At 41.0% G+C, this 15,871-nt stretch overlaps 1 protein-coding gene across 3 annotated transcripts in view; it reads right to left on the bottom strand.

Annotated features, from left to right (window-relative positions):
* Positions 1–15,871, bottom strand: part of FAM151B (family with sequence similarity 151 member B) — a 62,247-nt gene that overhangs the window by 25,923 nt on the left and 20,453 nt on the right. For all 3 annotated transcript variants that reach the window (XM_075592266.1, XM_075592274.1, XM_075592255.1), the window contains one exon: positions 14,789–15,006. In XM_075592266.1, the coding sequence (XP_075448381.1) occupies positions 14,789–15,006 (218 nt within the window). The remainder of the gene's footprint in view (positions 1–14,788; positions 15,007–15,871) is intronic.

Below are 15,871 nucleotides of genomic sequence, written 5' to 3'. Positions count from 1 at the left end.
AACAGGAAATGTGTCCCTGACACGCGTGGGTAACCATGGAGAGAGGCATAGTTTCACTTCTCCTGGTGTTTACATATTAACGCTATTCGTGACCTGCAGTGTTCCTGCACTGCTCTCATTTGTTCCCGACAGGAACTATAGCTCTAGTCAATAATTATCCTACGGTCTCCCTAGCAATGAAACAGTTAACTAATTGTTCATAAGGCTTTGTGTGTGTCTATTTGATGGCATACACTAACAAGTACCTATTCAAATAAAAGGCATACATGTTCTGAAATCAGCTGTTGCTAAGCATTTCTCAGTATTTTTCACAGTAAATGCTTTTAACATTTACTAAATTAATTTTACACAATATGTAATTATTTCATTAAAGCTTTCTTTCAGTGAAGCAGGTGAACTGTGTCTAAAAGTCTACCCTCTGCAAAACTGGGGCATAACCAGTACGAAAGAATGGCACGAGGTTTGCCAAAGGAAATATCCATTTGCTTTCAATGGGATTCACTGTCTTGGATTACTACGGTCTCTGTAAATTCTCCCCACTTAGATTGTAAGCTCCTCGGGGCAGGGACTCCCTTACCTATTGTTACTTATGTGAAGCGCCATGTCTCTCTCTCTGGAAATAGCAGGGCTAGGGAGCTACTTGAACCGCTTTATTAAAGCAGCAGCTCATTAACTAGTCCCCAGGTGAGGAGGAAGGGTGCGAGCCTGGGAAGGTTGCTGTTCTTTGCATGCTGTTTGACCCACTTCTGCTGCTGGGAAACTTTAGTAAATAGACACATCAAGCGTCAGTTTATTATGACATTTTCATTTGCCTCTTGGGTACTTTGGGAACCCCAATAAGTAGTCACTACATCATGTGGTCTGGCACTACAGGAGCCCCATGATGTAGTGGACACATTATACCCAAGAAAACTTTCCCTCCCCTTAGCTTTGATCACGTCCTGCAGTGTCATGGAGCGCAGAACACTAGCTAAAGAGCAACGGTACAGGAGGAGGACGGCTTCTCTTCTGTTTCCAGGTAAAGAGATAGAAAGCCCCACAATTTTTCATTTCTCCATGTGCTGAATTCCATCTGGATCCACTAACCAGCATTGGACTAATTGGGATTAACATTCAAAGGACATTTCTTATGGTTGTATTTGTTACAACATTTGTCACATATTGTTATCACATTAAGTATAGTCACTTAATAGGCGCCACATGGTAACACTTTTTCTTCACTTACCACATCTGACCAGGGTAGTCACACGATCACACTAGAACAATTTAGTTTAAGTGATTTATAGGGCACGTAATTATTACGGTCATTATTTTGTATTCACGATTTAATATATTTTTTATTGTTTGAATAGCGCAGCACATCCTTTGTTCACAGTTATCCTCCATGTGCCTGACACACCAATAGAGTGCAATAAAGATTTGTGGGGCTGGTTCTTAAGTTAAAAAAAAAAAGACGTATTTTGTACAGAGCTTCATACATTGCAGCACCGCGAGACAAAATGTAAGAATAATAATAATCACATATATGATGAACAATGAAAAAATAAATACAGTTGGAAAGTCATTAAAGCATCAGCGACCTTATACACCCCAAAATGCGAATACTAAATACCAGTTGGATTTTATAACCTTGTGCTGGCTTCAGTGAGGGGTTTATTATTTAGCTTGTTAAGGCGTCAGGAAGCCTTGCAACACATAAGTCTTCTATATAACAGAAGAAGACATTTGGGTTTACTTCCGATGTAGTTACATGCACTAGGGATGTCATCACAACCCAGAAGCAGTAAGGCTGCAAAGGGAGAGAAGATACACACACACACACACACACAAAAGCGTTGTAAGGGTTATTTACAAAAATAAATCAGTAGCCATTACTGCAAAATATCTATTGATGTGAACGTAGATTAACTCTTCTACTTGTGTGCTGCAGTGCACTGTGGAGTAGGAACACTTTGGGGGTCATTCATTAAACAGCGACAGTGGCGATCTGGGCACTAGCGCATGGAAACTCCCATTGATTCCAATGACAGTTTACGTGCAATAGTTCTCCGATTGCCACGATCACTGTTTAATAAATAACCCCCATTAGGATAGATCCTGGAAACTCCATTACTTCTGGGCTAAATGTCCATTAGTTTCCATGGGTTTAATGGGTATCCACAAAGCTAAATATTGTACATGCAAAAACAATGGTCGTTCGTTATCTCATTAGCATAGGCTTCATTACCGCCACGTCAAGTTAGCACTGCCTTTCGTTTGCTTCAAATAACATGGCGATAAGCCGCTCTTATCCAAAGATGGGGTTACTTCCATCAGATCCCTGAATAGGTGTTTAATGAAATACAAAAAGAGAGGAGCGGAAAAGAGCCCTGTAAATAACAATACCATAGTTAAATCACCTAACTGTGGTCTTACACTCATCCAGACCCTGTAAAATACTTATTTCGGGGTCTAGATGTGAGTAATGCCACTGCTACGTTAAATCCTTGCACTAACTATAACAGAGGTCTGCAGATGTGTGTTAGAGGGAACACCTCTTTTACATATCATTAGCACCAACGTCCGTTATAATAACGCAAGGGCTCGTTATGTCTGAAAACAGCACTTAACGCAGTGTTACTGAGGTCTGACGATCCTCGTTAGCACTTAACGATACTTTATCTTCAGTTAATGTCTCGCTAAGTATTTAACAGACTGAGGATCTACCCCATTGTGTCTGCTAAAAATCTTTATACAGAGCTGTGTACATAATCATAATTGAGGTATGCTGTGTCAGTGATTACACCCTATCACACCATTAGCAGGTATTCAATTAGGGCAATCATGTCAACAGCACTTGTGAGGTTCAGTTACCCTACCAACAGTTAGGTCCCTTCAGTAGGTTATATTGCTACTACTACCGAGAGTATATTTTATATATAACTAGCTGATATACCCGGCGTTGCCCTTGATGTAATGTTCTGCCTCCCCCATCCTCCCTCTCAACTCCCTTCCCCCCCACTTCACAGCTGTTCAGGCTTCCCCCCTTCTCTCCTAACACCCTCCCCCCCTCTCTCTCCTGACTCCCTCTCCCCCCCCCCCTCTCTCCTGACTCCCTCTCCCCCCTCTCTCCTGACTCCTTCTCTCCCCTGACTCACTCCCCCCCCCCCTCTCTCCTGACTGAATACAACCCCCCGCCTGTCCGCGGTGCGCCGCCATCTTACCGGGGGCAGCTGCAGGAGGAAGGGGGTCCTTCCGGAGGCTGCCTGCCCACTGACTGTCCCCCTGCCGGGGAGGGAGGGAAGTGAGCGTTGGCGGCTGGGGCAGGAGGGCCGCGCTGCCGCTTCCCCTCCGTCCGGGAGCCGGAGAGGGAGGGAGAGAGTTGGGTGACATCATAGAGCCACCAATCTGATTGGCCAGAGGCTGAGGACCAATCAGATTCACCGCAGCTAGTACCAACCTTTCGATTTTATATATTATAAGGTAATACCCGGCAGCAAGCTATCTAATTGGGCAATACATCTCAGGGTCAGCCTTATCAGTGCTTGACTCACTCCCACCCATTTTATTCACACTACACACATTAATTATTTACATTTCATTTCATGTGTAGACTTTATCATAAATGTATTAAATGTTACGTTTTAATAGCCCCGGAGTGCATCTATTAATGGGCTTCTAGCTAGAGAAGGGGGGGTAACACATCCTTTTCTCTAATTTTGGAAAATACTTCTATTTAGCACATCTGATGCACCCAATGCCACTCTAGGCATTTGTGGGCAAAACTCATATTTACATCCATTACACCAGATTAATCTTAGTGAGCAGTATATACTTTTTTTGTTGTTTTCATAATCAGTGATTATATATATATATATATATATATATATATATATATATATATATATATATATTACGATCATATTATTACTTTAAATGATATCACCACTTAAAAGCTATCACTGCAGTCAGTCTTATCCACATGATATTTCTCCTTCTAAGTGTTGATATTCGAGTGACTCAGATGCCTCGCTCTCAATGTACTGTACGTACACCTTAAATAATTGTGAGTGATAAAAACGTGTGTGGCCTTCACATTAAAGTATTCACATGAAGAACTGCAATTGTAACATTTACAGTATTCACAACAAGGACAGCCTTTGTCATGTAGAAAATAAAAAGAAGGTGTACACCTCTGCTTGGAAATATTCAATGAATAAATAATATTTTCACAGTACTTGACTAACCCTTAACCCCGTTGCTGCCAGTGCAATGTACTGAGCGGCGTAACAAGGTTTATCTTAGGTTATATTCCATAAATTGTACAGTGTTCACAGACTTGGCTAGCACACAGCCTCCAATACAGGTTAAAAGAACAATGGGGGCTATTTATAAAAGTAATCCGGCTGCAAAAAAAAAACAAACAAAAAAAAAAACAGATCTATCAAGGAAAATCATACCACCCAAATAAAGTAAAGTCCATGTAGAATTCCCCAGTTGTGATGCCGGAAATCTTCGATAAATTACCCCTAAAAAGTTTATTTTAAAACTTTAATCCATTCCGCACCAAAAGTTGCTGGTAATCGTATTGGTCGCAGAAAGTGTTAAGTACTTCGTAGGTTGTGATGGACCAACTTATCAATGGTACAAGGTTTTCTTCTGGATAAGCATTTGAGACTGCAGAGGTCTCCATCCTCGGCATATGTGATGTCTAAACTGGAGAAGGGAGGCTTAAATACATAGCGCAAGAGGTTCATCACATCTTAATCGGTGTTCAGAAGACTAGCATACTGTAGCAGGGGTATTGTCCTCTGTGTTAATCATCTATTGTCACGGGAGACCAATGCTTTTAACACAAAAATACCCGGATCCTTTGATTGAGCAAAGCAAGAGATAAAATAAATTGTAATTTATTTATAGAATGAACATACACATCTTGATTTACAATTACAACGAAAAATACACTTACTAGTTACAGGATAAATCTTTCACTGCATGATGATCTTGTTACATGATGGAACTTCTTCCCCATGGGCTGCAGGGTTTTTTATGCACTATACAGGCCTATACTTAACCCATGCAGCCAATCTACTCTGTGGGAATAATTCCTTAACCCTATCACGGAATTGCCTTTACTTTGCAAAACCTGGCAGAGGGGCTTCTCAGTCTGCTCTGGGCATTTGCCAACTTTGCACCTTGGCCGCTTAGCATATGAGGCCTGTCCCCTCTACCTGGCGCCGCTCAGTCTGGGCAGAGCAGCCATATGCCAGGGTGGCTTTGAAATTATCTTCGTTGCTAACAAAAAGGTTTAACACCTCCATATCCTGGATCGCCTTTAAAGCTGTTGCTAACAAAAGTTTAACACTCCCATATCCTGGACTGCCTTTGATGCTTGGAGTAGCCACTCTGGCGTGTTAGATGAAAATCCCCATATGCCTAACATGTTGGTACAATTAAAATAGGGGGACTTTAATTCATCCATTTTTTATATAACTCTATAAAAATTGTGCAACATGATAGTTGCTGATTTTACCCGAACAGTGCTCACAGCAAATCTCACGGCGCTAGGAGCTTCCTAGTGAAAGTTAGCAAAAAGCCTCCTGCTATGCTGCTAGCTGCTGGGTTTTAAAACCATTTTTCCTTTCACACGCTTACACAAAAACACTGCCACAGTTATACACATAATCTTAAACCCCTGGTTCTGGGGTTCGTGGACATATCCTGGGGGACCTGAATGCAATTCATTCCCCTGCCCGGTCTTACTATTCTGGTCTGTCCTGAAGCAGGGAGATTTGGCGGTGAGCTGCAACTGCTTTCTACAGAGGATTTTATCTGGTGGTCTGTGTTCCTCGTGTCCTCAGGAATCTGCGGGGATTCCAGAGTACATGTTTTGGGGTAACCCGCAACACTGGACCCCTTCTACCCAAACGCACCCTGACAACATTTTACCTTAAAATCACCCCTGAAACTCACATCCTGCACCTCTCCACTGGTTGGCACACCTGGAACAGTAAGAATACACATACACCTTTATTACCAATGCAGTTACATGCCATGATTGGGTTGAAGAGCTGCCAATCACAATTCCCCAATATGGCTCAGGGGCACCCAGCCAGGCCAAATACCTTTATTTACTGGCCTGGGTACCCCTTCACCGTCACATCCATGGATGAGGTATTGAGATGATACGTGCAGTGTACGGAGGCAGGGGTATTGTCCATAAGCATCACTGTCGGGTGTGAACCGATAAAAGATGTGAATAGACGCATACTGTAGCATGAGCTGTAGGTGTTATAGGTTTCCATAGTGAGTCATGAATCCAGAGTCCTGATTCAAGTCATGTTTCCTGCAGTTCAAAACACTGATGTATTTCAGTTCTCATGCCCTTCTGTCCTGAGTATTGCCGATGTTACCTCTTAGAACTAAAACTATTAAGTCATTACTAAATGCCCAGTTAGTGAACATTGCTGACCAACTGGTGTTGTGGTGTCGGGGTCAGATATAGTGCACTATATCTGTGATGTTTTTCCTGTGGAGAGCTTGTTTGTTCTATTTTCCCAACATACATCATATTAGAGCATTTCTTATATACAGTAGCATAAGATATACTGCATTGACCGACTTGCAGGTGAATAATCATCTTGCTGCTATGGTTCCTTGATGCTACTTCGTGTAGGTTGTATTTTCTGTGTAGATGTGTTTTCAGGTTTCAAACCTCTTGTGGCAGGGTGGAGTACCTAATGCAGATGTTTCCATGAATGGCTGCTTGTTTCTGATAAGTAGGTTGGTCAGATTGGCTTGTTGTAAATAACAAGGGGTTCCTAAAATGAGCTTGCTGAGGTTCTGGGTGTTGTTTGTTGTAAATAAGCCATGATGGCTGGTTTTGTGAATATATTTCTTATCCTTCATAAACATTGGTTGCAGCACCTTGAAGATGGCTTCCAGTGGTGAGAATATATAATACAGATGATGACACAGGGAACCTGGTTGGTCTCATTTTTCACTCTGTATTGGAGTAGTCTCTCCCAGGGTATCCTTACAACATGTTCTATTTCTTGGTCATGTTGTCTCAATTAGTGTCCTTGTTGAATGAAGGACTTGCAAAGGGAGGACATATGTTTGTTTATTGTATCCTCATCTGAGCAAATGCAATGGTAGCAGATTGCTTAGGTATAAAGTACCGATTTGTGTATCTATACCTTCTTCACTCAATTTGAATTATTTCCCAGATGTACACCTATGGCAATACATGTAGGTAGAATCCCACTTGACTATACAAATTGGAGTTGTGATAACACATGCACTACTATTTTTAATGTTTGTTTCACAATCCAATATCTATCCAATTTGGGCTTACAAAAAACAGAATGTTCCATAACACAGAATACCACATAACACATACCAGAGAATATTTAATAATGCATATCAAGCATACTAAGAAATGTTGGTTAACACAAGATTTTTAAGTGGTAAGGTGCAAAGTTCAAAAGCATTTTTTTAAATCAGTTAATGTTTTCAAAGAAGGGTGCACACGCACACACACTTATTTATATAGCGCATTTCTCCCAATGGGACACAAAGCCCTTCACAGTTACAAAAAAAGAATAAGAAGAAAATATTTAAGTTTATACAGATGCAACGGTCGGTTTTGGCCCAGATTCTGAGGAGTTCCATGAACATATCAGGGAAAATCCTCAGCATAGTCCATAGATGCTGTAATGGCCCATCGGATTAACACAGTGGAGGTTCCAGCGTTTGAATGGGACTCACGCTGTGTGAATCTTACCAGGCTGTGAATCCCATTCAAACGCAGGGACCCCCGCTGTGTTATTCCGATGGCCATTACAGTGTCTATGGAATATGCTGCACAGTGTTTGTGAGATGCTTGTGAATTTTGCTCACACACCAGCTCAAAACCGGCAGTTGCATCTGTAGAAGAGACCAAGCACAAGGAAAGATACAATATAGGATGGGACGGTACTGTAGTTATAAAATGCTGGAGAGGTTGTGGCTAAAGCTCGGGCTCCAAAGGAAGTCAAGGAGATTCTGGGACCTGTTAACAGCCCTTCACCTGCAGATCCAAGTGAGTGAATGGGAGTGTAGGGAACTAGAAGCTCTATCAGATAGCTGGGACCCTTTTAATGTCAACAAGCCAATCTTGAAATTCGCCATTTTACAGGTATCCAGTACAGGGAACAGGTGTCATGTTGCGAGATATATATATATATATATATATATATTACATAAATAATCACTTGTGAGCACATTCACATGTCTTAGGCAGGTCTGCAACCCTGCCTTTCACCATTATCACCCAGCATAGTGTTTCCACTGCAGCAAGGGATTCTGGGAAATGACATGCAAATGAGCACACCGTGTCAACTTTTGCCTGAAAAACCATTGTCACATTGAGGAATTTTGGCCCATTCCTCCTTATAGAACTGCTTCAACTCAGTGACATTTGAGGGCTTCCTTGCATGGACAGCTCGCTTCAGGTCCTGCCACAACATTTCAATGGAGTCTAGGTCCGGACTTTGACTAGGCCATCCTATAATTCAGAATTTCCTCTTATGCAGCCATTCTTTTGTAGATCTGCTTGTATGTTTAGGATAATTTTCTTGCTGCATGATCCACTTTCGCTTCAGCTTTAGCTCACGGATGGATGGCCTAACATGCTCCTCTAGAATCATGCAGAATTCATGGTTGTGTCAATGATGGCAAGCCGTCCAGGTCCCGAGGAAGCAAAGCAGCCCCAAACCATCACACTCCCACCACCACCATGCTTGACGGTTGGGATGAGCTTCTGTTTTCACAAAAGAAAACTCATTGAGGCCAAAAAGTTCTACCTTGTATTGTACTGTATGTCTTTATTTCTATAGCGCCATTAATGTACATAGCGCTTCACAGTAGTAATACATGTGGTAATCAAATAAATAACAGATAATATAAATAACTGATCATGGGAATAAGTGCTTTAGACATTAAAGTAACATTAAGGAAGAGGAGTCCAAAGAAAAAACGGTCCTGCACTTCGGTAGTCAGTAATCCGCACCTATGGTGTCAGCTGGGTCATGTAAGGCTGGGAAAGAGGGAGCTACGCATGGCCACTAGAATGACCGGAGTAGGAGGGAAATGTAATAACCCTTACCTATATTTCAACTCCGGTCTGGGTCCGCTCTCCTCTGATCTTCAGCTCCCGCGTGCAGCCTTCTGTAGGTATACAAGAAATGGAAGGGCTCCGGCGCAACTGCGCATCACAGATTTCAAAACAGCTCTCGGATGAATATAACATGTAGCCCTAGTGTGTAATGTGCTTATAAAGTTTTGTTATATTCATCCGGGAGCTGTTTTGAAATCTGTCATGCGCAGTTGCGCCGGAGCCCTTCCATTTCTTAAGGAAGAGGTGTCCCTGCCCCGAGGAGCTTACAGTCTAATTCGTAGGTAGGGAGAACATACAGAGACAGTAGGAGGGAGTTCTGGTAAGTGCGTCTGCAGGGGGCCAAGCTTTATGTATCATGTGTTCAGAATATCTACAGTGCTATTCACATGCTTCTTTAAGCAAGTGTGTCTTAAGGTGGACTCATCTGTCCAGACAACATTGTTCCAGATGTCTTGTGGATAATCTACACTATGTGCTCTTTGGTGAACTTCAGATGGGCAGCAATGTTCTTTTTAGAGAGCAGTGGTATCCTCCTGGTTATCCGTCCATGAACACCATTCTTGTTCAGTGTTTTTCCGATAGTTGATGAGTCATGACCACTCACATTAGCCAAGGTGAGAGTGGTCTGCAGATCCTTGGGTGTTACTCTGGGGTTCTTTGTGACTTCCTGGATGATTTGCCGGTTTGTTCTTGGAGAGTTTTGTAGGAAGACCGCTCCTGGGTAGAGTGACTATGTTCTTGAAGTTTCTCCATTTGTAGACTGTCTGACACTGGACTGGTGGAGCTTCAAATCCTTAGAAATGGTTTTGTAACCCTTTCTATACTGATGAGCATCAATAATTGCTTTTCTGAGGTCCTCAGAAATTTATTTTTTAAATCATTAGTAGTTTTTGAATAATATGAAACAATATAAATACAATAATTAAACATACATAGTAGAATGATGTATATGTATCAATATGTATAAAATATTTAAAACACTGAATAACATACTGTCAAAGCATCCATATAATCTAAATCTAGCATGAAAAAACTAAATTAATATCCACTATACCTTTACCCTCCCAAAACCCCTCCCCACACCATACGGTAGCTCATATATTATCTAAGAATTTTGTAAGAACACTAGATATTGCCACAAAATAACAGACACCATCTTGATATCTGAGACCTCCTTATTTCAGAACAAATAAATCTATGCATTTATATGAAAAAACAAAAATAATTATAATAGATATACTATAAATCCCAGCATCCTCTGGTCTTGTTATTGTAGCCAGGTCCCCCAGGTTTGCCCTCACCTCCGCTGCAGTGGGAGAGTCAGGGAAGGTTGCAGAGTGTGCAGGGAGCGCTCCAGCGCACGAGAGGCTCCGTGGCGGCCCGAGCGCTCAGGGCGCCGCCATTTTGGTACTTGCACGTGCGCATTGAGTCCAGGAGGCAACGGCGCTGGAAGGGAGTTTGCGCATGCGCAGGAAGTGGCTGCGGTAGCGTGCGAAGCCCAGACCAATGGGAGGAGGGCTAGAGCAGGGGACTACAAGTCCCATGAGCACCCGTGAGACCAGGTGATGCCAAGGAGCCAATAGGGCGACAGGGACACTGCAGGAAGGAGATAGGAGGTTGCGCAGGGGAGCACGTCGCTCAGTCAAGACCAGGAAGGGGAAGAGGTAGGAGCTATATGAGTAGAGAGGCAAGTAGCCTCTACACTAGGCCAGAATAACCCCTAGGCCCCAGATAGGCCCCCGGGTCACAGTCAGCCTGTGGTTGCTGCAGGGACAGGCCCAGAACAGGAACCTGCCTCAGTAGTGTGTCAGGTCACAGACACAGAGTCAGGGACACAGAAATCGCTGCAGTTTGTTGTCAGAGGTTTGGGACCAAACCTCCTCAGACACATTTATACCTGCCCGGGTGGGATCCCCCCGGAGGAGCATCGCGGAAAGCATCGCGTCTGCGGATCCTTTGCGAAGATTAGTCTGCTGGTCCGAGTGCAGGAGCGCTCGGCAGGTAACTCTACACGAAAGTGCACCAACTGTAACACTCTCACTCTAGTGGCCGCGTGGTCACCATCCACTTGGGGTTGTTGGTGTGGGAAATTGGACACAGTGTGGGGGAACACGGTGGAGGGGCATGTATGTCATGTTATATTGTTGTCCTGCGAGGAACAACTCCCGCTCTGCTGGGAGCCATCGCAGGTGGAAGTGCTGCATCTGATAAGACACAATGCATATATATATGTGTATATATATATATATATATATATATATATATATATATATATATATATATATATATATATATCGCCCCAGGCTCTCCGTGGCAAAGGCTCAGGCCCTGCGAGCCAACAGGTTATACAGCATTAGTAGTCTTCCTGTATTCTAGGGGAAACAGGGCTACATTATGATAGAGTTATGTATTTCCAAATAAGATAAGGAAACCAGATATCCGTAAATGTAGAGTGTTTTTGTCGTAAAGAAAAAGTATTGCTCTCTAAAGCACATATTTGACATGCTCTAGTCAACCATCGTGTTATATTTGGTGCCAATTCATTCTACCAGTTGGAAGCAATGAACAGTCTGGCGGCTAATAGTAAATGTGTAATTAGAAAACTGGAGTCAGATTTAAGGGCATATTTTTTATCCACATCTACTGCACTCAACAAAACCACGAAAGGATCCAACCGGAGACTAATCAGTAATTTCCTTTATGACTTCTAAAAAACCTGTATCCAAAAGGTTTGTATTTTAGAGCAAGACCACCATTTATGAAAAAAAATGAACCTTCCATGGAACAGTTACGCCAACTCTCTGTCTGAGACTAAAGACTATTTTTTTAATCTGGAAGGAACCAAATACCAACAAAAAAGAACCTTATAAGAATGGTCCCTGTGAAGAGTACAAATGGATGATGAGGATGCTCTAAACCAGATTTGAGACCATTGAGTATCAGAAATTGTATGCCCCACATCTCTTTCCCAAGCTGAAAAGTACTTAGGTTGTATGTTACTATAGATACGTATAAGTATATTGAAGATAGATGATATAAAACCTGAAGTAGATGTAGAAAGAGTAATGATATCCTCAAAAAGTGTAGTTTCTTGTATTGCAGCTTTCTTAATATTTGGTTGTGATATCCAATGTCTAATTTGAATGTATTGAAATCTACTAGTTTCTGCCAAATCAAAATCAGAGTTGCATTGCGAAAAAGATTTAATCCGATTCTGAAAATAACAATTGGCCACTTTTTGGCACCCTCCAGACTCACATGGGCCATACAAATCTGTGGCCAATGCAGGAGTAAATTCCAGATTTTGCAATATTGGCGTCAGAGGAGAAGGAAAAGAAGATAATTTGAATTTCCTGAATGTTGAGTCCCATAACCCCAGAGAAAAGCCAATTATAGGATGTTTATATAATGCCTTAGGCCTATGTTTTTTAGGTAACGAAATAATCTTATGTAAAGGAATTCTAGTGATGGCATTCTCTATATAAAACCATTGTTTGATACCAGCACATGCATACCAATCCTTAAGAGTTCTTAAAATGGGAGGCAAAATAATATTTATGCATATCTGGACAACCTAATCCCCCCTCCCCTTTTTTCCAAAATAAATGTGTTTAGCTAACCGAGGAGGTTTCTGATCCCATATAAACTTCATTATTTTAGATTTAAACGAATCTAGGATGCCTTCAGGAATATTCACAGGTAAAGCTTGAAAAAGATATAACAGTATTGGTAAAATATTCATCTTTGTATTTATAATCCTGTCAATCCATGAAATCTCAGAAGAATGCCACTGTAGAAGATCCTTATACAGTATATATATCCTTAAGTAGATTTGGAAAGTTCTGTTTATATAAAGTATTGTACGAGTTGGTAATGTGAATACCCAAATATTTTATATTCATTTTTGCCCATTTGAAATAGATTTATTTTGATTGTGGCATGACGTGTTTCCACACACCTGTATGGTGAAGACCAAACACAACACAAGGGTGGGGCCTTCTAAACTCACACCTGAAGATCTACCTAATTATTTAAACATCTGATTCTAATTATCCCCTTTAATTTAGCTGATTAAACCAGGGTTTCACTTACTTTTGCACATACCTTGACTCTTAATTACTGGTTGTTTGTCTAATTCATACAGCATTTTGTTTCAAAAGACATGGAAGTTGTTTACTTTAAATCCTATTGAATATTTAAGAAAAGACCGGTCTTGATTCAAGGAGGTTATCATGGAAAAACGATGGAATTTCCGTAATTATCTTTGGGTTTCTCGCCACTGAATGCACCTTTGAACACCTGGCATACTTATCTCCTGCTAAATCATAATAATCTTCTCATCATTTCACTTGAAGACTCCCTACACAGTTTATCCCCATTCATACTCATTGCTTTAGGATATACGTTTCCTTCTGTGTTGACAAAGTACACTTGAAGCAGAACCCTACAGTCTGAGGTTTTGATAGCTCTGTTCGCTATAATCTCATCAATGCGACAGATGCGGATTGTTTAATTCGTGTGCCCTGCTAGATCATGACATTTACTAACGAAGCCGACAGAAGCAGCCGTGAAAAAGAAACCACCCACAAGCGCAGAAAAGCACTAAACCTCCATGCACCTCGCACGTCTAGCAGGCAATTCTGGTTGTGTTCCAACCTCTTTGGGATGGCATATATGGGCGATACATTCAGATGAAATGAGATCTCAATGATAATTTACAGCAAGCTCATCCAGCACCTGCAATACATTTAAACTTAAATTTTACTACTAATTCCTACTGAACATGGCAAATGTACAAAAGCAAAACCACAATATCAACCAATCTCCAGACCCTCAATGGTGCATCGTACATTATTAACCAATTGATGTCTTTTTTGTTTTGTTTTTAATTACTGTAAAAGCTATAATCTCATTGAAATATTTTTGACCAACACACACAAAAAAAAAAGTTGTCCACTAGTGCCTGGTGACAAGAACTTCATAATTCCACCAAACATGAAACGAAGAAACCTGGACAACAGGAAATGGTTAATGGTTGTAATGAATTGCAGTATTTAATGCAACCCCAGTAAAGAGGCTCAGCAAGTTTTCTGACAGTACAGGCAGTCCTCTGTTTTGCGTTACTCAAAATGGCGTTGGATAGCGAAACGTTGTAAAGCGAAACACGTTTTCCCATAGGAACACTGTTTAAATGAAAGCTTCCGTTCCTGAAGGCATATTTAATGCTAAAATACAAAAAATATTTTACACAGACAATAAGATATGCAGCACACACAAATTATATAGTGCATATACTGTATTATATATATAATATAACATAATATATAATCTAAAAATATAATATATTATATAGTATAATATATATATATATATATATATATATTATATACACATAAACAACTTTGCAAAGCGTCGTAAGAGCGTTGGATAAGCCGTTTTGGCGTTGTAAAAATGAATATAGGTATGCATTGCATAGCGTTGGATAAGCCATTCGTTGTAAAATGAAGCGTTGTAAAACGAGGACTGCCTGTATAGTCGTGACACTAGTGCTAAAAAGCACCTGTCTACACAATATTGGGCTGTTCTATCGTTCTGGTATAGTAGTGCATATACAGGTTTCATGTAATAGGACTGAGGACTATGCAGTACCTTTGTTAATTTTGTCTGGATGCCATCCAGTGGTCCACCCCAAAGATAATGTCACATCAGGGAAAAACAATGCCACTGTCTGTAGAAATTCTTTTGCATCCACTGCTTTGGCGTTTCCTCCGGGGCCAGGAAGGATGTCAGCATTAATCCAAATAGGCTGTTTTATATTGGTCTTCACAGCTTCTAAAATCTGCATGGAGGGCTGCACAGCTTCCAAGCTGAAAGAATAAAAGAAATATGTTTAATGCATACTAACTTTGATGACCAATGACAAACAATATGATAGCCACAGACCGCAAGACACTGATATTATTAAGAGAGGTGGTCAGTGACTTCACAAGGGTTTCAAAAATATTCAACCCGTTTGCAAAAAAGGGGGTAAGACAACACCATCAGGAACAGCAGGATTACACTGTGGGGAGATTTGGGAATGTTTGGATAGACTTTGCAAATGTTTGGATAGATTTTTTAAGCAATTTGCCCAGGGCAAAAAATACCAGAAAACATCTTGTGAATGTTTGCCACCAACATAAACGCGTACTTTACAGTTTCTCAATTGTGTTTCGTCCATGGAAAATCATCACATTTGAGAGTAACGCAAAACCCCCGAAGTTTGCAGTGAAAAAAAAAAAAAAAAAAAATTTAAATCAGGCAACACGTGATTCCCGAGGATATGTAATTTGGGCAACTTTTGGCGACGTGACAAATTTGCAAAAACATTTTTTTTTTTTTTATATAATAGTGACGAAGCACCAAGATTCAGCACATTCATAAACTTGAGCAAAGTTTCTATTACTGTATGTAGGGGGAAGATAAATAATTTCCCACTCATATCACAGAGCACCATTGCAAGTATTGTGTATAGCGCTGTCTTCATGTTAGTCCTGCTATCGGTTTCTTGATTTGAGCAAGTGGAATACCTTCAGATAAATAATTATGTAGAAGAGGGGAAACATAGCAGAGGCCTCATCTTTTAATAAGGAAATGATCAGTACTATTTTAGCAGCGTCAGTAGTATAGACGGGGGCCTGCATCTGAAAATGGAGTCTGCACTGGTTTAGGAATCTTGTATCAAAACTGGTG

This window comes from Ascaphus truei, chromosome 1 (assembly GCF_040206685.1).
Source record: "Ascaphus truei isolate aAscTru1 chromosome 1, aAscTru1.hap1, whole genome shotgun sequence".
NCBI lineage: Eukaryota > Metazoa > Chordata > Amphibia > Anura > Ascaphidae > Ascaphus > Ascaphus truei.
Note: the sequence above shows the minus strand (reverse complement) of the source record. Positions and strands in the feature narration are given on the sequence as shown.